Below are 21,283 nucleotides of genomic sequence, written 5' to 3'. Positions count from 1 at the left end.
AGCTTTTTGTGGCTAGTAGACAATAGTAAACAACACCCTGATTAAATATATGAAATGAGTAAGCTGTAATAGTGATGAACTACTGTTTTTACAGAAAATCATTTATCATTTAAAATTTTCATACAATACCAGCATAAAATTATTATTAATAATAACATATTAAAAATAATATAAAATGAATTTAATTAAATGAATTATGAATTTTAAGTTTTTCTTAAGCAAAATGTTCAATAATATGGTAGCCTTTAAAAAAAGTCAGTAGAAACAATATGAATGTTGATTCCTTTACTTATAAGTGAACTAATTAAAAGTAACATTAAAACAATGTCATTTCCTGAAGAAGTCTCAGTTCCTAGCCTTTAGCTTTAGCATCAATAGCTCTGAAGAATCAGTTGATATGATAATATTAGCCTCAAAGTATAAAAATGAATGACCAGGATTCATTTGGTAATATTGACCAGCTCCTGTTTCAGCTCGGTAAGTTCACTTATTCAGTTTATTACAGTTTAACAGCAGTTATTTTATCTTGGATTAGCATTAGCTTCTCAGCTGTGTGACTAAATGTTAGCGACAAGCTAGGAAGCTAGCTATAAACAACATGAAAACTCAAAAGATAAAGTTAAAAAGGCTTTAGAGGTTTATTATTGTTAATGTTGTTGTTATTAATATTATGAAAGATAAGTGTTATTTGTACTTTTTTATAGCTCTTCAAACTCGGGAGCTATCTCAAAAGAAGAATGAAATTAACCAACAGATTAAAGGTATGTGTTAACGCTAATGTTGGTGTAAAGCAGTGGCTTAAGCAAGGTAATGATAAACTGGGCTAAAGACAGGCGTTTGTGTCTTTTGTTATTAGATATTAAACACCATTAAGCTTTTTTTTTGTCAGTTTCAGCGAAAGAGTCCCTATTGGCCACCTTGATGTGTCCTCCCTGTTTCTGTCTACATGTTATATTATAATTAGGTCCATATTTTGTTGGACAACACCACAATTTTTGTAGTTTCACCTCTGTACGCCACAAAATCAAGTAATCAATATGTCTTTAAAGCTAAAACTCTGTACTTTAATAACATTTTGCCTTGTCAATTATCACCTTGTCTGTTTGTTTACTGTTTGTTTCTCAAGCCCATTTCTATTTAGTTTTTCTTGTTTTGTTTATGTTTTTTTTTTTTCTGTTTCTGTTTTTTGGATCAATGACTAAAGGGTTTTGTTGTTGCCTGTGGGTCCAGTCTCTAGCATTTTATGATACTAAAGCCATAAAAATAATAAGTGGCAGTATCCTCTTTTTAATATCTGGTTACCATGTCTTGAGTCATTTAAAAACATTGTCCATTCATTCCCTTGCATAAGGTCCCGATTGATGAAGTACTGATTGATCAGGTTTCCCATTGAGTACACTTCCAACCACCTGACTAGCCTTAAGGGATTACATTTTAAAGTGATAGTGTCCTTCTAAATTTCCTTATCAGCTATTAACAGAAGCACAATGTTGGGGAATCCTATGTCATGAACTTTGTCTTTTAATATAAGATTATTGTGTGCTGTGTTAATGTGTTTGGCAACAGTTTCCAGAGACAACATTGCTGAGAAGAAGTCTTACATTGAAGCAATCAACAGAAATATTGGGCAACTTGAAGAGGAAATCAGTGTGAAACAGAGCACTGTAACACGTAATAAAGCAAATGCAAAAAGGTACAGCATTGTGTAAAATTAGATAGGAAATACATGTGCCAAACCGTGATAGATTGCGGCGCAGGAAGATTGTGCAAAAGTGTTGATCCACCTTTCATTTCTTTATATTTTGAGCCAGACTTTCTTGTGATTTTTAAAGTGGCCTTGAGTATTATTTCTCCAGGATTTCTGAAGGTCTTTTAAAGTTTTTCTTTGGACATTTGGATGCTTTTTCACTCATTTTCAATCTAGTCCTTGTTCATGACCAATGTTTTTTTTGTTGTTGTTGTTTCCATCTTTATTAACACTGCCACTTAACACTGACCTGTGAATCATTCAAGCATAAAAATGCATCTAAATCAAGGAATGAACCAGTATTTTGTCTGCACATAACAGATAACGTAGCAAGTAAGCCATTTTAAACTGTATTTTTAGGCACTTTGTAATTAGCATCCTGCCCTAAAAACATATAATTTACTCCCATTTCTTGAGTTGAATCTACAAAAAATGGCAAAGATAACTCAGTTTGATAGAAATTAAATAGCATTTTGCACCAACAATGATTCCCAAAGAGCTTACCTGAAAACTTGGGATATCTCAGGATGGTTCTTAAAAAGAAATAATAGAAAACAAGACAAGTGGATGATAGAAGAAGTTATGGAAACATTAAAAAACTACAGATAAACACGATCTCAAAGTCCTATCCTTGAGAAATAGAGAAAAGAGAAAAGTCCAGTAAAGACTTGGCACGGGAACTGAGAGATAGATCTCATCCATCTACTGTTCACTGAAACCAAGCAAAATTGGTCTCACTGGAAGGATGGTCGCAAGAAGCCATTCCTAAGAAGTGGTATGCCAAATTACACAGGACTGGACTGAAAATCGGGCAACAGGGTCTTATGTAGTGATGAATCCCATTAGTTTAAATTGTTGTCAGTACGTACAGAGGAGGTCAGTCAAATGTCTACAGCCAGCTATAACACACGGTTAAGGCTGGATGATGGTTTGAGGCTCCATTTCAGCCTGTGTTGTTATCAAAACTGGTGAAGTAATGGACAAAGGACACTCCCATCAAATTTTGATCCATCGTGCATTATCCCCTAGAAAGCCTGTGATTGGGAACAGCTTCATTTTTTTGTTAGTTCTTTTGTAAGTTCTAAAAAAAGTCTAGTACTTAATTAATATGTAGCAAGTGACAGAGTAAAAGTAAATAACCTACAGAGTACCTGCTTGTCTTTTATATAAATATAGGATGAAGGCGACTAATGGCCTGCTTCTTCAATATGAACAGACGTTGAAAGCAGAACTGGAAAAAAGAAAAGCCAACTACAACCATGACACGTGGGTTCATTTAGCAGCCTTACGTTTAATACATTTGTGTGTTGGGAACAAACATGTTAAATGTTCTTTATTTATACCTAAACAGGCAGGTCTTTCAAGAAAGAATTGCAAGCTACAGAAAGATTTTCCAGGAGCATAAAGAATATTATTTACAAAACCCTCTTGCTGAAAAGTTCCTCGTGCTGAAGGCTGAAAAAGAGGAAATTGAATGTAGGATCAAGGCTTGGGATGGACAAATAACAATGAAGCAGAAGGAGCTGGACCATCTTACTGGTGATAAACCTTTCGTATCTTTGAGCTTTGCTCTGTTAGAGCTGAACGTTTTACAGCTTGTTATACAGTCCCTTAAATTTTTGTCCGAACAGGTCCAGTAGTTACTTCATTTTCCACCGAGAAACTTCCAGATAGGTATTTTAGTGAATCACTCACAAAGAATAATCACAGAGCTTCCAGCAATGGTCATTTCTGACTGGTTGAGCCCATTTTTGTTTCTAGTGCTTTTGGCTTGCAGCCTGTAACAGAACAAGAGAATGGATTTGATCATCAGACAGCCAGGGACAGTGAGCCTTCCACTGACATCTCCTCTCTGCATCTCAATCAGACAAGGGTACAGATTTAGCATTTTATTAAATGCATCTCAACACTGGCAAGCAATCATGAAAGGCAGTTAAAGCTGTTCCTGTTATAACTTCACACTTTGATAAATATGAGCATTTGTTACAGAGTGGTCATAAAACATCTGATGAAGAGGCAAATGCTGAAGAGATTCATGAGGAAAACATCCAGGATTTACCCACCTGTAGTACTTCCCCAGAGAAAGGAAGTGAGGAGCTGTGGTCCAGTCAACAGTTTTGTGGTGAGTCATATACTGAAGGGTGTATGGGGAGGGGGGCACTCCCATTAAAGGGGACATTATTTGACTCTTCTTACTCATAAAATAGATCGATTGATTGCTGTCTAATTCAGTCTATGTCTTTGGGTGACAAAGAAATATGTAAAGTAAAGATAAAAAGGACTAGAGATAAGAAAAGGACAATCACAAGCTTTCTTTTTTAAACCAGAGAGAAAATCTTGTGTTTTTTAACTCTTCACTACTGAGAAACTTTTTTTTTTTTAAAAGGGTCCACACACAAATGACATATTCTGTGAAGAGAACCGTCCTGTTTCGTAATTACAGGGCAGTCTGTGCAATTACCGAGACGTTTTTACAAATCTATTTCTTAAAATTTAATCCCAAACAGTCGTCATCATCTAGCCAGATTAAGATCACCATGGAAACTTATTTGACACTAAAAAACTCAAACTCGACATAACTCACTAACCTGTTAATCTGGCTTTGTGGTGCACCTCCCTGATGTCATGAGTTTAGTTTGAATGATCATGTTAATCAAACCACACGAACAGAATATTTGCTTTTTCAGACCAGAATCAGCCAGAGGACATGCACACTGAGGAGCAGGAAGAGGAAACTTCACAAGAACACCAGGTTTTCTGATTTTTAGTTTACTATACTTGCCATTTCTGCTAATACACCTAAACCAATTAATCAAACAAATTTGCCAAATGTATTACTTTTCTTTTTTCTTGTTATTTCTTCTTGCTGTCCTAGTTTACCTTGCAAATACTAGTTTTAAGGTCTCCAAAGCAGCGTGTGTTATAAATAGGTAGTTGCTTGCCATTGAGGAAGGAATTAAAGGCATTCCACAGTTTTGTATGCCTTTACTATAAGCTGGACTGCTTATCATATAGAAACCCAGCACAGGATTAGAAATTACCACTGTTTGTCAGAAACCTACACGAAAAGCTGGGGTTGTAGGGTTTACAAGGTAATCTAACAATAGACTGTAATGTGATGTTTTTTGGGAAATGTAGTCCAGAGCCTGGCAAGTATGATTTTGACATTTTTATCAATGAAATACAATTTTTTAAGACTTTTAACAATCTATTCTACTGTATCAGAGAAGTTTAGAGGCCGTGTGTGTTTCCAGAAAAATCTCAAGTTGCTATAGTCGCTCCACAGAACAGTATTGCCACAGTGGAAAACCCACTTTTACAGGTATCCATCCTAACTGTTGGAAATGCTTTGACCCACTCGACAGGAGAAGCTGTCCACGGTTTTCTATGCAGAGGAGATTTTCGAGAGTGAGATGGAGAAGGGAGCAGCTACACATAAAGAGCAGCCACCACGCGACAAGGACGATGAGGAACTCGCTACTTCTTCTCAGCCTCTATCTCTGGAGACTGATCCTCAGTCAAAAATGACAATTGCGTCTTCAACCCCGACATTCTCATTTAAGTAAGACTTTGGATGAGTGGTCTGATGCTTTGAATTACACTCACTCAAGTCCTGACAACTGGTTTTCGTGTGTTCACTGTAGCTTTAGCCCAGCCAGCTCCAAAGATCAAGGGAGCTCTGAGACCAAATCTCCAGCTTTCTTGTTCTCTCTGAACTCTGATCCCAACACACCAGGCTTTCCTGGATTTGGATTTGATGTGGGCTCATCACAGGAGGAGGTGAGGAATAAATGATCTCACAGAAATCACTGTGTGTGTGTGTTTAGGCATCCACCTCATGGTATGTCTTACAGGCTTGAGTTTAGGGAAACTGGACTTCATTTTTGGTTCATGACGATGTTTTATTTCCCATCCAAGAGGCTTTGTTAGTTCTAAAATGTTAAACTTTCTACTTATAATGCAGTCTTGAGATAACTTTACTGGTGTTTTCAGCTGAGGTTATTATAGTTAAATCAAATCAAATCAAAATAGATCACTTTTATTGTCACATCACATGTGCAGGTACACTGGTACCGCACATGTGAGTGAAATTCTTGTGTGCAAGCTTCACAAGCAACAGTGGTGTGCTACAGTGGTAACTAAAATAAAACTAAAAGCTAAAAAAATTAAAACTAACAGAAACAATTTTGTGAACTTGGAAAATAAAGTAAAACAAGATTAAAAAAAAGAAGAATAAATAAGGAAAAATAATGAAATATCCTTAGTTTTTGGTATCTGTTACTTTGGTAAAAATGTTACTATAGCTTTCCTGATGAGGCATTGTTGGATGTGTTTTCCTAAATATTGCTTCTGACATATGGCCTCCTTATACAATAATAATTAAAAAGACTAAAACTAACACTGAAACTAATAAAAAGTAAATTAAACCCAAACTTTTTATTGTTTTCATACAATAAAAACTACACTGAAACAAAACTCTGAAAAATAACTGAAACTGAACTTAACTAAAAACAAATAGTAAAAATGAAATAACAATGAAAACTGATTATAAAGTACAAAACTATTATTAACTGTGGTTTCAACCGCCACTCACACCGTGACCCATGTGGGAGGGCCAGTGTTTTGCAGAGAATTCACACCATTGCTTCTGTGACGTTTTACGCCCCTTATGACAGGATGGCCCAGCAACTCTCAGGACCAACTCCGGGAGGCTAAAGATGTCAGATTCCTCTTGAATAAGGCTTGAAACTTTCTCATGAACCAAAAAAACCCCCAAAACATCCAGTTGCCTTCAACAAACAATTCAGACAGAAAATAGTATTTTCCTGCTTTTGGAATTACCTCCAGGTTTCTTTGCAGGACTTTTTCGGTTTCACTGGATCTTTGTTCACTGAGAAGGTAATGTTTTTTTCACTGAAAGCCTTCTCTACTTCATGTCGTCTCAGTTTTGGAACCAAAATACTAAACTGTGATTAACCGTTTCTAGAAAACCGCTGAATCTAAATCTTCAAGCAGTAAGTATCAATGTGTTTTGTGTGGTGTGTGTCGTTTTGGACCACTGATGTGTGCTGTATATGATTTTACAGGCCCTCAATTCCTGTTTGACCAACCAGAGACATGTGAGGACTTCAGGTTTGCTTTTGCCGCCAAGAGCCCTCAATCAGCTAAAAAAGAAAGTAGTGGAAATGATTTTCCATTTTCATTCAACTTCTAAGAGCTGTAAAAGTGTTCCTAAGTGTTCCTTAAGTTCCTCCATCTTCATTTTCACACTAATCTTCTTATGTTGTGACATTAGCGGGAGCTAAAATAGCAACACATTCTTTGCCCTGTTGAGCGGTCATTATTAATTTACAGGTTTAACCTAAAGTGAAAATTCAAACAACAATTTACTGATTTCTAATAGAGTTCAATAAAACTTTATTTAAGACAGATATAGAGACTAAAGAGCAATAATACACACATAAGTTCATATTCCTTTACAGATTTCATTGTTCATGTGAAACAGTTTGTGAAGTTTAGTTTGTTTACAGGTGTGTGTTCATATTTTGTTGTTTGCTGTTCAGTTTAAAAAGGCAGAAGCAGTTTTCAGTCGAACAGTATTAAAAAAAAGAAAGAAAGACACTTAACTGGCCCCTTCAGTCACATTCAGACATTTGATGTGTTAAATAAGAGTATATAAGAGTATCTCAATAAACATTTAGTAGCTCTTATTTATAGCTAATAAAACATTCATAAAACTCTGTAATAAAACTGTTAAAAAGTTTCCTTTATCATATGATTTCTGGCTCATTTGCTCATGATTTTGGAGAGAAAGCATTCATAACACCTTGCATACAGTCTTGTTTCATGGCACAGTCAGTAGTTAATCTATAAAATGTTTTGTTCAGTGGCACTCATGACTGTCTGTTGAGCAGTGGTTTAAATATACAAAGCCTCCCTTGGATCTTGGCACGATAAGAAAACCTTTGTGCTGAATTCCTCGTCAAATAAATACTGGTACACAGGTGAGATCAGTGCTGGCATTTAGAAAGTATATTCATGGTCATTCAGTTTAAGAGATGGGCATGGAGTAAAGGTCCCGCCACCTATTGTACCCATACAGTATGCCCCCTAAATACACACAAACAAGTCTGGGCACAAATTGGATCATGACCAGAACTTCGCTGAGCAAATAAGAGCAACTTTAGTGCAAGAAGGAGCAGACAAAACCTGTGAATCCATCAGGTTAACCAATATATCAGAGGGCAGAGCAAGGGAGTTCTGCATTTTGATGGAAAGCATTGAAATGTCTTTACGTGAAAACAAGAAGTCAGGCAGTCAAATTGAAAGCCCACGCTTGTGAAGAAAGGTTACATATGATATGTGATGATGAGAATTAAAAATGAAGGGATAAAAGCTGAAAGGAGCAAAGCATGCTGCCATTTTACAGAGGGCTTAGAATCCACTATCAATGCTGATGGAGCGTCGAGTCACATGTTCAATCTCTCCTGGGACATATTCATTGAAGCTGGTTTGGTACTTGGCCAACATCTTTAGCATGGGCCGCAGTTTTAACCACCACTCTACCTTGGGCATCCGGTGCCTTGGAGATCAAAAGGATAATAATTAATAAACAAGACAATTTGTTTTCCAAAAGCAGCACATTTTAGATTTTTGTATTACTTACTCAAAATCGGTTATTTCCTTCAGTTCAGTGACAGGGGTGAATGAGACAACCTTCCTGTTGAGGCCGATGACACATGCCGTTTCTGGTGAGTTGGCAAACACTCGCCCTGGTGGAAAAAAATTCAGTCAATACACCTGATGTTTGACTCAGGATTTCTTAACGCTCTATCAATGCCATCCACAACTTGCAGTAAACCTACCTTGTCGGTAGTTTTCAGTCAGTTTCTCTGAAAGCCACTCGATAGCTTTCACGCCCAGCTTCGTGCCAAAATTTCTATCAAAGGGAGAAGGTGCCCCGCCCTACAGCCCAAACCGAGAACAAAATGATCACATCAAAATGCCAATTGCAGTTGAGGTCAGGCATTTACATATACTCATCACGGGCATGAATGTCATGTTGATTTGGGGCTTTTAATGATTTCTTTCAATTGTTGTTTTTCCAGGAATGACGAATTGTGTGCACACATTTGAATTTATTTTTGGATTTTCTCTCCACACAAGGTCAAAAGTATACACAGGTTCAAATATATATGTACAAAAGGTTCTAAAATGGCTTTTAGCTTGGCGAGGTCAAGGACTATTAGCTTCTCGTCAATGATCATGATTGACTACAGTAGTAGTTTCTCTGCTAGAATAAAAATGTTTTTGTTTAGATTGACCATTACTCAGTACAATGGGAAGATCCAAGGAACTTAGTGACGATCTAAGAAGTATTGTCACTTGGAGCCATTTCTGACCAACCACAGATTCCAAGATTGTCAGTTCAAGTTATATGGATGTTTCACCACTTTGTCAAAGTCTGGAAGAAGATCCAAACTCACCCTCAGATGAGAAGAAATTGGTTAGGATTTTCAGGAACCACCAAGGCTCAAGCTTGCCATGAACTGGAAACTGCTGGAACACCAGCATCATTGTCCACGGTGAATCAAATTTTACAAGGCTATGAACTATAAGGGTACAGACCAAGAAAGAAGCCCTTTGTCCAAAATTGATACCTTCAAACTTGACATGGACAAGTCAAAAGCCTTCTGGATAAAAGACTTATGGTCAGTTGAGACAAAGATTGACCTTTTTTGCCACAATGAAAAGTGGTAAATTTGGAGGAGTAAAAGTGAGACCTTTGAACCTAAGAACACAGTATGAGCATCATGCTTTGGGGCTGTTTTGCTACCAGTTGTACTGGTACATTGCATAAAGTGGATGGAATAATGAAGGACGAGAACCACCTCCAAATTCTTCAACTTCATCTCAGTTCAACAGCGAAATAGTTGAAATTTGGAGACAAACATGAGGACAGCATAAACCAGAAATAAAATGATAATATTCAAGGATGTTTTCATCACCTTCTTTAACTACAGTCGGGTGTTAATTTAAAGCGTAAAGCATAGTAAAGTGGATTTAGCAAGACATCGAAACTCATTCTACCTGAAGACATTCCCGAAAGCACTGTCTAGCATGTTGATAAAAAAAAAAAAAAATTAATTCAAACACATGCACCCAATTGTTGTTGTTTTTTTAAGTTGTTAAAGATGCTGTACAATCAATAAAAACAGAACAGTTCAAAGAAATCATTAAAAGCACAAAACAATCATGCCCATGACGAGTCTATGTAGGCCTCTGACTACAGCTCAAAGTTGGAAAACTGAAATCTGCATTTAGCAGATCCATACCTGCTGGAGGTGTCCTAACACGTTGACTCTGCAGTCAAAGATGCCCTTCCCTTCTGATGAATACAGCTTATGGATGAAATCTGTAGTGTAGTTTTCATGGCATTTTTCATTCCTGTCATAACAGAGAACATGATAAAGGAGTGCCACAGTGTTATTGGATGCAGGCTCAGCTAGACAATTATCAAAACTGATGTGGCACTTATACAATAATTATCCATAATTTTCTTCTGCTTATCCGGTATCTGGTCGCATGGGCGGGAAACTCATTTCCACCACTTAAATCCATCCATAAATACATCAATTCCTCAATTTTGTGTGCTTCACATGGAACATAGAGTGAAATAATGAGGTCAAAATACATAATACATCTTCTATGAGTAAATAGCTGCAAACTAAAACTTAGCTGTACTGTTCTACCTGAAGACAGTCCTGTGAGCGCTGCCTAATGTCGATTTTAAATCTCCCATCGTTGTTCATTTGGGATCAGATTGGTTGACTGTCAAATCGCTGCATGAGTTCCTCAATTTTTAGACTCATCAAACTATTCAGTGACTTCTTGTGCCCTCATTGTAGGAAAAAGGATACATGCAATAACCCTACTCTTAATCTTCTCCCAGTGGGCGTCAGCTTTTTCCTTTAATTTGTCACTTGTTTAAATTTTGTTGACTGTATAAAATGTTACGTACCTCAGGATTAGACCTCGTTGGACATCCTTCTTCATCTTTTCAGATAAGTGCTCCACATTTGTCTGCAAACAGTTCACATTATTAGAGGAAACAGTGCTATGAACATCACAAAAATGCTTTTAAACAATGTCTTTTTCTTCTTTTTCTTTTACCTTAAGGTCATGGATGTTAAAGGGGTCTTCAAAGATGTAGGCTGCATCAGCACCCACTGCTATGCCAGTAGAGGATGCCAGATATCCACAGTACCCACCCATGGTCTCCACCACAAACACTCGTCTCTTGGTCCCACTGGCAGACTGCTTGATCTTGTCACAACTCTGCAGAAGAATTTGAAATTGGGTCATGAAAAGGAGGTTTATAGCAAAGTTCTGTAAGTAGTTATTATAGTGTAGAAAGACAACACTAATGTTTAAAACAAGTTCTGACCCTGCTATCCAAATGTTACAGCAAAATCTGTGACTCATTAGCAGTGATGGGAATAACGGCGTTACAAGTAACGGCGTTACTAACGGCGTTACTTTTTTCAGTAACGAGTAATCTAACTAATTACTATTCCTATCGTTACAACGCCGTTACAGTTACTAACAAGGTAACGCGGTCCGTTACTATTTTTCAACAAACAGTTGAAGCTGTGTTCAGTTCACCGCATCTTATATCAGCTGCAGGAAGTAGCTGTAAGTAATCTGGGCGCTACAGCTTTAAGCAGCTGCGCGCTCCCGCACAGACGGTAATCACGATCACTGTCTAGCACAACACCTGGAGCTAAGGAGGCAAAACAATCGCATGAGTGCTGCTGTTTGACTGAGGAAGAATAAAGTAGTCGTGGTAAGCCGATCACATGACCACTTAAAGACAAAGCAACAAGGTGCTAGTTTATAAATTGTGTCGATAGGCCACGTAAAACCAGAGTCATGATAAACGATATATACGCGGCGTTTTTTCCTCAATAGTTTCGCCACGTTAGCGCTAGCAAGCACTCTCTGCTTATGAGCAAAAAAACAAAACAAAACAGGGGAAGTTTTAGGAGTGACGGAGAGAGAAAGAGAGAGGGAGAGAGAGAAAGAGGGAGAGAGAAAGAGAGAGGGAGAGAGAGCAGGAAAAGAGAGAGAGAGAAAGAGAGAGCGAGTTTTGAGATGTGAGATTTGTGACGTTTAGCATGTTTGGAGTGTGTAGTTAATGTGTTGTCTTGTGTAGTTAGTGTGTAGTGTTGTGGATAGTTTTGTGTTGTGTGTCAGAACAATGAGGCGACTGCTGTCTCCAGGTAGAAACAGCAGTGATACACCTGCTGCTGTCAGACCTGCAGGTATCAGGCTGTGATGTTCTCCTTTATAGTGGACAGAAATGATTTTTTTGGAGTGGCACAAATAATTTGTGGCATCTTATTGAAGAACAGCTGATTGTTCTGTAAATAGTTTGAAATGGTTATTTAAAAAAAGGGTAAAAGGTAAATGGATGCAAATAACTTTGTTGTTTGCAAAACTTGTGCATAGGATTTTAAAATTGACAATTAATATTTGCATTTGAAGTTATAAAATATGATTCATTAAACATGTTTATGGTTGTTACAGTAAAAATATAACTTTTTCTACTCTGATTTTATGTTTTTTGTCTGATTTTAGATCAATTCTGGTTATACAGTATGACAAAATGAGAACATAACTGTAAATTCAGGCACGTGAGGTTGCGCTAAAAAGAATGATACCAAACAAGGCAAAGCAAATAGTTTTTAAAGGTAAAATGTGGAGAGAAAATCAAGAGTAGTAAAAAAATGGCCAATTATACCCTGGACGCCAGAGGGTTAAACGTTCTTTGTTTTTTTTTTTAAGTAACGCAATAGTTACTTTTCCAAGTAATTAATTACTTTTAGAATATTGTAACTCAGTTACTAACTCAGTTACTTTTTTGAAGAAGTAACTAGTAACTATAATTGAATTACTATTTGAAAGTAACTTGCCCAACACTGCTCATTAGTCCAAAAAATTTCTAGTCTTCTGTTGGCCAATTTTGGTTCACCAGCCTGAACTGTAGCCTGAGGTTTCCAGTTCTTAGCTATTTTGGTTCAAGGTTGCTTCATGGTTTGACGTGTTGTGCGTTCAGAGATGCTCTTGGTTGTAATATGATATTTTAAGATATTTTCCGTTTGGCACCATTCTCTTGAAACTCTAGAGACGGTTTTGTTGGGAAATCCAATTACATCAGCTCCTTCTGAAATACTCATATCAGCCTGTCTGGCACCATCAACCATGCCAACCATGCTTTTTTTCCCCATTCTGATGTCTACATGCCTGTTGAATTGCTGCCATGTAATTGGCGGATAACATATTTGCATTAATGAATCAGTGAGCAGGAGTACCTAGCAATGTACCCTGTGAGTGTCCGCTATTAATATAGGTTTAGAGTGATAAACTGTACCGCACTGTTTCATTTTCCATGTCTTCAAAGCTGGAAGATAACATCTCAAACACTAAACATTTCTATTTGGTTTATACACAAAATTACAATAAAAATGAACAAAAATTAAATAAACTCAAGTCTTTTAAACAGCTTAAAGGTCAAAGCAGTTGTGATTTCAAACTTAACACTGCAAAGAACAACATTCGTACAGAAAGCCATACAAAAATATATTTCTGCTGAGCCCTACCTCCATTGCACAATTGACAGCAGTGTCTGTACCCACACTGAAGAAAGTTCCCGGGACATTGTTGCTAATGGTAGCAGGGATAATGACCATGGGGATGCAGAGCTCATCGTAGTGAGTCCGGGCCTCATAGATCTCAAGCACACCTTGGTACGCCTTTGAAAGTCAAAGGGATACAGGTTAATATTAACACGGTAACTTATGGCTCGAATAATTTAGATTTGACACTTTCGTGCTTCTTATACCTCAAACCCTCCAATTACAAGCAGAGCTGAGATTTCGAACTTGCTGATGGTTTCCACAATCTTCTCCAGGTGACAGTTGGGAAGAGTCCTTAGGAAGGAAATGAAACAAAACTTGTCATCAGCATATGGCAAAATCTCGTAACACCTAAGCCACTGCTGCGTTAGGTTAAGCCTTTAAGATCAGGTAAAGTGATTCACATCAGTGAAACACTCACCGTTTTGTCCCCAGCAGTGAGCTTCCTTGGCCCGTCCATCCAGCCACACTATGCCATTCCATCTCAAACACCTGCAGACAGACGAGTTGAAGAACATTTTCCTTTCAGTCTCACACAGGTTACTGTGGAACTGCTAAAATCTAATTGTGTTAAAAATAAAAAAAATTAAAAAAATAAATCCCAGCCTCACCGCTCCATTGGCAAGTCCCAGAAAGCCGTCATTGACCCCGTAGACTTTGTGTCCACGAGAGAGCCCTGACCTCACTGCCGACCTCACTGCAGCATTCATTCCTGCCGCCGGAGCTCCCACGTTCAGAATAGCAAAAGAGAAGTTGCTCTGAGGAAGCATAAGTCAGACACAGAAGAGAACACCAAGATTAAATCCTGTGATCATTTCACATCATTTATGGCTTAAACTGTCTACAAGTCCTCCAGACCTACCTTAGACTGAGGAGGCTTGAGGAAAGCGAGACTCTTGTAGATGTTCCAGTTGCTCTCAAAACTCCTAAAAGTACATCATTAGTTTAGTTTTTTTAATTTGCAATAAAAACAATAAGGTGATATAAATCTAAACTCTCACCCTCCACGCAGTTTAATGGCTTCATCAAACCTCTTCTCATTCATGGCCGTCTGCACCAACTTAGTCTGCAAAGGGTGGTGCAGTAAAACCAGAGCTCAGCATCTCACTTCTGACCTGTTCTGTTCATTACAAATAAATTACACGAGGATAGTAGAGAGACTCACCATCTCCACACACTCCACCAGAGGGAGGCGGACTGCTTGGTTGGCCGACAGGCCGATTACACAGGCGGGGGTTTCAGGAGTAGCCTCCATCAGGGCGATGACCGCTTCCACACCCAATATGCTGCTCTGGAAACACATGTGTTTGGATATATGTGCAATTTAGACAGTACTGACATTGAATACTGGGAATTAACCTTATACTAATTAGAATTTTTTTTTATCTATTCAGGCAGCCTATTTTAGTATGCATCAATAGATTATTTTATTATCGGTATCAGGTCATCTTGTTGTGTATTATGCCACATACAGAAACACATCCTGTGCTAGTTTTCTTCGTGTTGGGTCTGATTGTGGCAACTTGTTAGTAGTGCAGGTTCATTGTGTTAAATTGTGTTTAATTATCATTTTAATGGTTTAATGGTCAGCCAAAAGGAACAATCAGGAATAATGGCAGAATAGCTTTGAGACACAGTTATTTTTATTAATGTCCCTGAATTTTATTACTTCAACAATATTTACAAGTTTCATGGAAAATACAATATGAAATCTGTTGTCCAGCTTACCAGTATTCTGTCAAACGCTGAGGGAATTCCTCCCCGCTGAACGTGGCCGAGTACTGTCACTCTGGTGTCATAACCCAGTCTCTTCTGCACCAGCTTAAAAACACACACATGGAAGCATTTCAGTGTTTTATGCATTTGAAAAAGCTCTCAGCAACAGCTGTCGCCAAGAAAAACTATAGCCGACCTTTGCAGGAGTGAAATAAACAATCTATAAATCAGTATCTGATATATTTAGATTGTAGTGCTGCATTAATGTGCATTGTCTGACTTACATCTTTTATATAATTTGAGGAGATGGGCTTGCCATTTCTGTCAATGGCTCCTTCTGCGACGATTATGATGTTCATTCTCGACCCCCCACTTGTGCGGCTCTAGAAGGAAACGGGTAAAACATGTTATTGTGTCATTAAGCACAAACCTGTGTCCAAGTTAGGGTTAGAAAGTCAGAACCACTAGTGTCAAAGGAGGACTTATTTCCATCTGGAGTAATTCGTATCTGGTGAAACGGCTCTGTTTGGGAACCTTTAAAAAATGAAAACCATAAATCAGGGAGAGCTTCCTATACTACTCTATGTACACAAAAAAAGCTGGAGGTGGCAACAGGAGAGGCAAGACTCACAGGACAGAGCTGACTTGGTTTGCACAGTGCCTTGCAGATGCACAGATGCTTGTATGACATTAGCAAACTGTCCTGCTTTCATGGCATCCCTAAACTGACACTATGCCCAATTTGTCTACTTCAAAACAGGCCAAACCTGTCATGTGAATACACACAGTGAATGTAAATCAGTATATGCATGGGGCTAACATACAGTCTGGACTTGTGTCTTACCCCCTCTAGACGGGCACACATATTGTCCTCCCAGCCCTCCTGAGGTGGAGCCTCTGGAATAAAAACCCAGTCTGCCCCTGATGCCAGAGCTGAGACTAAAGCCAAATACCTAAAGTTGTAACAAAGAATAAAAGGACAGTTAATGCATAACAAGAGCTGCATGCAGCTGCAGTGCATATGGGATAACAAAATGGGTTAAAGTGCAACTCTCACCCACAGTGCCGTCCCATCACTTCCAAAACAAATGCGCGCTGGTGGCTGTAGGAAGTACAAAACAGTTACAGTGAGGCTCTTTTCCACAAAGTATGTCAGCAAACACACAAAGAACATGCTGGTGTCTGAGAAGGCAAGTCTGGGCAAGATGGAAGTCATGCCAAAAGCCTTGAATGGTGCAGAGGACAGCATTCCATTAAGAGTTAATCATTCACTGTGCAGGTATATTCAGATAACTCTGATAGGGCTGAGATTAAGTAATGCTTAATCATTAGCATTACTCCATGTCTGTTCAAGTAACTGAATACAACTACTAAAAAAAAAAACAACAACACACACGTGAAAAGCTGGAACCACAAAATGTTTGGCGTTATTAAATTGCTGACTAATTTTTTCTTGATCCGCGTGCGAAATGTTTACTATCATAAATCTGCTCCTCTGAAGTAGCACTGCGGCACATGTGGTGTGCTCGACATCTTCTTTCCTGTAACTCATTTACTAATTACTCATTTATCCAGTGACCTCGTGCAAGCCTGCTTTTATGAAACACCAGGCGCTTCGGTGCTGTTCCGAATTACCCAGCGGCTCACCTCTGTGCAGTGGTCATTATGGCGTCAATTATCTCCATGATGCGGTGCAGCGCAGAGTCGGCACCGATGGTCATGTCTGTGCCGCAGAAGTCGTTGTCTATGGAGCCGACGAGGCCCACGATGTTCAAGTTATAATGCTTCTTAGCCATAGTGTCTGTGATCCTTCCTGAAGTAACACACACACAGACACACACACAAGTGTTGACATTAAATAAACTCCAAACACGTTTCTGAGACTTCAACAATTACCACCCCCCCCCCCCCACTTAGAAAATGACTTAGCTTCTTGTTTCTGATATGCACTCTGAGTAGTTTGATTTTCTTGAGAGACTCTCACCTTTCTTTACGAGTTCATCGAGTAGATCGCTCCACTCATTGCGGAAGATGTTGGCTCCGGTAAGGCTGCCGTCGCCGCCACACACGCACAGGTTGGTGATGCCTTTCTTAACCAGGTTGAAGGCGGCGGAAACTCTGCCCTCACGCGTCATGAAGGCCTTGCAGCGGGCACTGCCTATCACGGTCCCACCCTGCAGCAGAGATGTAAAACAAGTCAAAAACCAAACTAGGGCAGACAGAATATTATCAGTGAGATTCATAAAGCAATGGTTCGCATTTTTGGTGGATACAAAATTCAAACAGCCAATTGTGAAATAATTTGATTTTTCTCCAATTGTTTTGGTTTTGATCTCTCAAAATGCATAAACATAAACCTGGGGAGGAGGACTCGCACAACAATAGAAGGTTGGGAACCACAGGAGCCACAGATTAGATTTACCTGCAAACAGGATACTCTGGCAGATAATCTGGTGGTAAACTGCCATTATTACTACCTCACACTGAAAGTCTGTGCTAACGAGGCAAGCTGCAGTTTGCATCCATGTCTGTTGGGACTCATATAAATGTAGTGAGACGTTTTGAAGGAATTTAATAAAAGTTATTCAGCATATTTACGTTTGGCCAATAAAGCTCATTCTGACGTCATATAAAAATCACATCAGAGAGCAAACAACGCTTCATATCTGGATGTGACAACTTCTAAAACATGGATGCTTCATTAGCACTTTCAGCCCAGCAGTACAGGAGATCTACTATACTGGGCTCAAACACATTTTATCTACAGCCACTACAGTTTCAAGGTGGGCACCCAACCAAAACACAGTTCAGGTATGTGAAATATGGTCACACGCTACCTCTCTTTGGCACTGGATAAAGGCTGTAAAAATAAGGGAACCTGTGGCTATTTGGATAATAAATGTCAACACTTTATCCTTTTGTTTTAAGATATTTGTATTAAATTTGTCATAATAAATGCCTGAATTATGGCAACAAATGTCCCGGTGACCTTTGATCACCAAATTCCAATCCGTTTATCCTTGAATCCAAATTGTTTGTGCCAATCTTGAAAAAAAATTAATCAGGTGTTCACAAAGCTAGAAAAGATGGCTTTCAGCAGCATACAGGCATCAAATCAATAGAAATCCTTGGGAACAATAGACAGCACATGCTTTGCAACACCTTTGCTGAATAAATTTAAGAAAACTTTTAAAAAAAAAAACAACAACAGTGGAGCCGCTTTAAAATTCACTCTGAATAGTGCAGCCTGCGTCTGATTGGGCTAAAAGCGCATGCAGCAAAGCTCCTTACCAGGTTACAACCAGTAATAGGAAGAGAAGAGACGAGAAGACATGGATGAAATAATAACAATAAAACTATAAAAAAAAAGAGAGAAATAGAGAAAGATTTAAGCTCAGAAAAACAACAACAAAAATTCAAATTATTTTCAGACATAAGCCACATGAATTTTTAAGGAGATCCTTAAGGGTCTTAGAGATAGCAAAAATAGGAAACTGACAATTGATTCCTAAATTAGATCCTCCATAAATTTAACGAGTAAAATCCATGATGGCTGAATTTAATTAGCTGCTTAAGTGTCCATGTCCTGTATGGTGGCTCAGTGTCACACTGCCCATGCTTGATATGAAAATGTCTACTCCTGAAGTGTTTTGTAGCAAAATAACTTTATTCTGTGCTGAATATCGTCTCTTATAACAGCTACCTTTAACCACAGTAATATTTTAACCTACCAGCTGAATAATGTTGGTCACACTGTGCCAATTGGCCAGTTTGATGTTGTCTCCCCCATCCACCAAGCCCTGGTAACCCTGAGGAATAGAAATTATTATGGAGGACAGTCAAGCAATAATAAAAAAAGAACAATTTCAGAGTGTTCATAAGCTGCATTTATATGTAAAAGATGGCCAGAGTCAAAATAACACAGCATACTACAGGTACTTTCAACTCCTCTCTTATCTACAGGGGTTTGCCACACAGATTTTCCTCCAGATGCCCTTCATTGTCCTTCATTAAGTGCCACTGCACAGCATGTTTACTCATTGTCCTCCTGGTCCATATCTTTAGACAGTGTCCCACATTTTGACTGATTTTGCAAGACACGCAGTTTTCAAAAGTCTGGCTTTTTACCCACTGCAAATAAATGATTAAAATCAAATAAAGGTTAGCCTGTCTAGCCTGTCAGTAAAAGTTACAAGTTACCAAAAAGTCACTAGCATTGCAGAGTTTGGTGAATACGATAGAAATCACCACAAAGAAAATAAAAAGCCAATATATATTCAAAATTGTCTCCTTTTTGCAAGTTTTTTTTTTTTTGCACAGTATTTTATGTGACATAAATCACTAAAAATTGCTCAAATAGTCTGATATGGCTCATACAAGCTATTCCAATCTACGAATGACACCCAAAGACTGTTACCAGACAGAACAGCAGCTGAAATAACAGTAAAATAAGAATATAGGAGCATGTAAAAACTATCACATGACACCATACGAACAAACTTTAACTTGCTTTTATTCCTTTTGTATTTATTTACCAAGAGAGTTTGAAAAGTTGCATTCAAATACATGTCCACTTTGTCCAGTCTGGTCACCCAGTTTTCACGTCTGGAGCCTCACACTACTTTTGCAGTTGGTACTAGATTGGATAAGCCGGGGGGATGGTCTTTTTTTTTCTGGGACGACTGCCTGTTGAGTTGCCAGGCAACAGGGAAACTGCCCTACTCAGTTCTTTATTGTTCAATAAATTAGTATTCTACTTTTGTCTACCAAAAAACCAACTAAAAACAAAATGTACTTGCAATAAGAAGCGATAAACTGATAATTTACTTAACTACAGAGGGTTTTTCTACCTGAGAAACCGCATACATTAGCCATGCCCTAAATAATAACGCTGAATCAAGGTAAAACGAATACAGCATTCATGTTTTGAAAGCAACTGTAAAGTGATGGGTAAAACTTCTTTATGAGTTATTTTATAGGAGTTGTCGTCTGATGAGTCACCCCCTGCTGGCCATTACAAAGAACGTTTCATCTGTCCCACTTGGGGACTACACCTCTATCTTTATTGTCCCATTTTTTTATGCAAAGAGGGTTACATATGAAGCTTGTTTACCTCATGAATGAGATAGACCTTGGCTCCCACATAAATGCCCATCCTGGTCACAGCTCGGACGGCAGCATTCATCCCTAAATCAAGGACAAAAAGTGTTAGATCTTCCTCTTCTTGGGTCTTTGCACACAGGCTGTTGCATCACAGTTCTACATGGGGCAATCAAACGGTAAGGTGGGTATGAACTCATTATCTGTTATCTTCTCTAACCGCAGCAATGGACAATGGAAGGCTTTGATTAGTCAGAAACAGATACACTGTGTGAGTTCAAAGGGGAGGCAGAAGGGTCTGGCCTTTAAGCAGCACTAACATCGAAGTGTTTTACACCTGAAATGCTTATAAATGGTACTGTGAAGGCATAAAGCATGGACATACAACCACATCTTAAAGTACAGCTATTATTCCACAATAGTGCAATAAATTGGATTGTCTTATAATTTCTGATGTACGAGTGCAAACATCAGATTATTGCTGCAACAGGTAAAGTAAACAAGTAGTAATAAACTCGTAGTTACTGTATGACCTTTGATCCCTCATCATCCAGCTGCTATTACGAGGTGACTACCAGCTGCTATCCCCTCAGCCCTCGACCTAGCCACATTTCCCCACCACATAAACACGGGTTCATATCCACACATATACGTTCGAGCTGTCAGATCACCTTGTGCATCTCCACCGCTGGTCAGCACTGCCATGGCTCGACCAGCGCACGTCATCTTCAGCTTCTCCAAGTCCATCAAAGACATTTTTAATCTCTTCTCCTCGTAGCTACAAAAAAAGAGAGAATCTGAAAAAATAAAACCCGTCAGCTGGGAGAGTAAAATTAGCTCTTAGTGTCTTGATCCGAGGGAATCTAGCTGCCTCTTCCTCGTTTGCAGGTTTCTCCTCAGCAGATCGTAACTTCCAGCGGTGACACCCACAATATACAGCTGAGGGGGGATGTTTGCTCTTCTCACCCGCTCCGCCCGGAGCTGCGGTTTTCTCCACTCGCTCGTCTTCGACAATCTCCGC

General features: G+C 38.7%; 2 protein-coding genes across 5 annotated transcripts; one reads left to right on the top strand and one right to left on the bottom strand.

Annotated features, from left to right (window-relative positions):
* The first annotated feature begins 302 nt into the window (after positions 1-302).
* Positions 303-7,357, top strand: LOC100711302 (nucleoporin nup124). 3 transcript variants are annotated; one of them, XM_005453055.3, is made up of 14 exons: positions 303-477; positions 705-761; positions 1,567-1,693; positions 2,924-3,013; positions 3,099-3,286; positions 3,379-3,421; positions 3,509-3,620; positions 3,737-3,869; positions 4,435-4,499; positions 5,113-5,309; positions 5,392-5,527; positions 6,608-6,646; positions 6,735-6,762; positions 6,835-7,357. In XM_005453055.3, exons 1-14 carry the CDS (start codon positions 426-428, stop codon positions 6,960-6,962), a joined length of 1,395 nt encoding a protein of 464 aa, XP_005453112.1. In that variant the 5' UTR covers positions 303-425; the 3' UTR covers positions 6,963-7,357. The 3 variants fall into 3 exon arrangements, with proteins under 3 accessions (XP_005453112.1, XP_013128110.1, XP_013128111.1); XM_013272656.2 differs by lacking the exon at positions 6,735-6,762; XM_013272657.2 differs by lacking the exons at positions 6,608-6,646; positions 6,735-6,762.
* A 135-nt stretch (positions 7,358-7,492) lies between these two features.
* pfkla (phosphofructokinase, liver a) lies at positions 7,493-21,283 on the bottom strand. 2 transcript variants are annotated; one of them, XM_003447353.5, is made up of 22 exons: positions 20,934-21,283; positions 20,276-20,349; positions 18,894-18,971; positions 17,147-17,336; positions 16,810-16,975; positions 16,220-16,264; positions 16,007-16,115; positions 15,447-15,545; positions 15,175-15,267; positions 14,612-14,737; positions 14,448-14,512; positions 14,309-14,372; positions 14,058-14,204; positions 13,868-13,938; positions 13,653-13,740; positions 13,411-13,563; positions 10,922-11,086; positions 10,770-10,831; positions 10,084-10,195; positions 8,614-8,713; positions 8,415-8,520; positions 7,493-8,330 (listed from the first exon to the last, which is right to left on the bottom strand). In XM_003447353.5, the coding sequence occupies exons 1-22, from the start codon at positions 21,016-21,018 to the stop codon at positions 8,183-8,185; spliced, it is 2,346 nt and encodes a 781-aa protein (XP_003447401.1). In that variant the 5' UTR covers positions 21,019-21,283; the 3' UTR covers positions 7,493-8,182. The 2 variants fall into 2 exon arrangements, with proteins under 2 accessions (XP_003447401.1, XP_025759418.1); XM_025903633.1 differs by lacking the exons at positions 20,276-20,349; positions 20,934-21,283 and adding an exon at positions 18,454-18,518 and having other exon boundaries at positions 18,894-18,967.

This window comes from Oreochromis niloticus, linkage group LG16, assembly GCF_001858045.2.
Source record: "Oreochromis niloticus isolate F11D_XX linkage group LG16, O_niloticus_UMD_NMBU, whole genome shotgun sequence".
Classification (NCBI taxonomy): domain Eukaryota; kingdom Metazoa; phylum Chordata; class Actinopteri; order Cichliformes; family Cichlidae; genus Oreochromis; species Oreochromis niloticus.
Note: the sequence above shows the minus strand (reverse complement) of the source record. Positions and strands in the feature narration are given on the sequence as shown.

What these genes read in the sequence shown, in the direction of transcription:
- LOC100711302 (XM_013272656.2), top strand. Translation starts at nt 426, where the DNA reads ATGAATGACCAGGATTCATTTGGTAATATTGACCAGCTCCTGTTTCAG. An exon ending in AATAAAGCAAATGCAAAAAG is followed by an intron (nt 1,694 to 2,923) that starts GTACAGCATTGT and finishes ATATAAATATAG; the next exon opens with GATGAAGGCGACTAATGGCC. An exon ending in TGCATCTCAATCAGACAAGG is followed by an intron (nt 3,621 to 3,736) that starts GTACAGATTTAG and finishes CATTTGTTACAG; the next exon opens with AGTGGTCATAAAACATCTGA.
- pfkla (XM_003447353.5), bottom strand. Translation starts at nt 21,018, where the DNA reads ATGTCTTTGATGGACTTGGAGAAGCTGAAGATGACGTGCGCTGGTCGA. An exon ending in TCAAGCCTCCTCAGTCTAAG is followed by an intron (nt 14,205 to 14,308) that starts GTAGGTCTGGAG and finishes ATGCTTCCTCAG; the next exon opens with AGCAACTTCTCTTTTGCTAT. An exon ending in CTGTCAATTGTGCAATGGAG is followed by an intron (nt 11,087 to 13,410) that starts GTAGGGCTCAGC and finishes ATTCTTCTGCAG; the next exon opens with AGTTGTGACAAGATCAAGCA.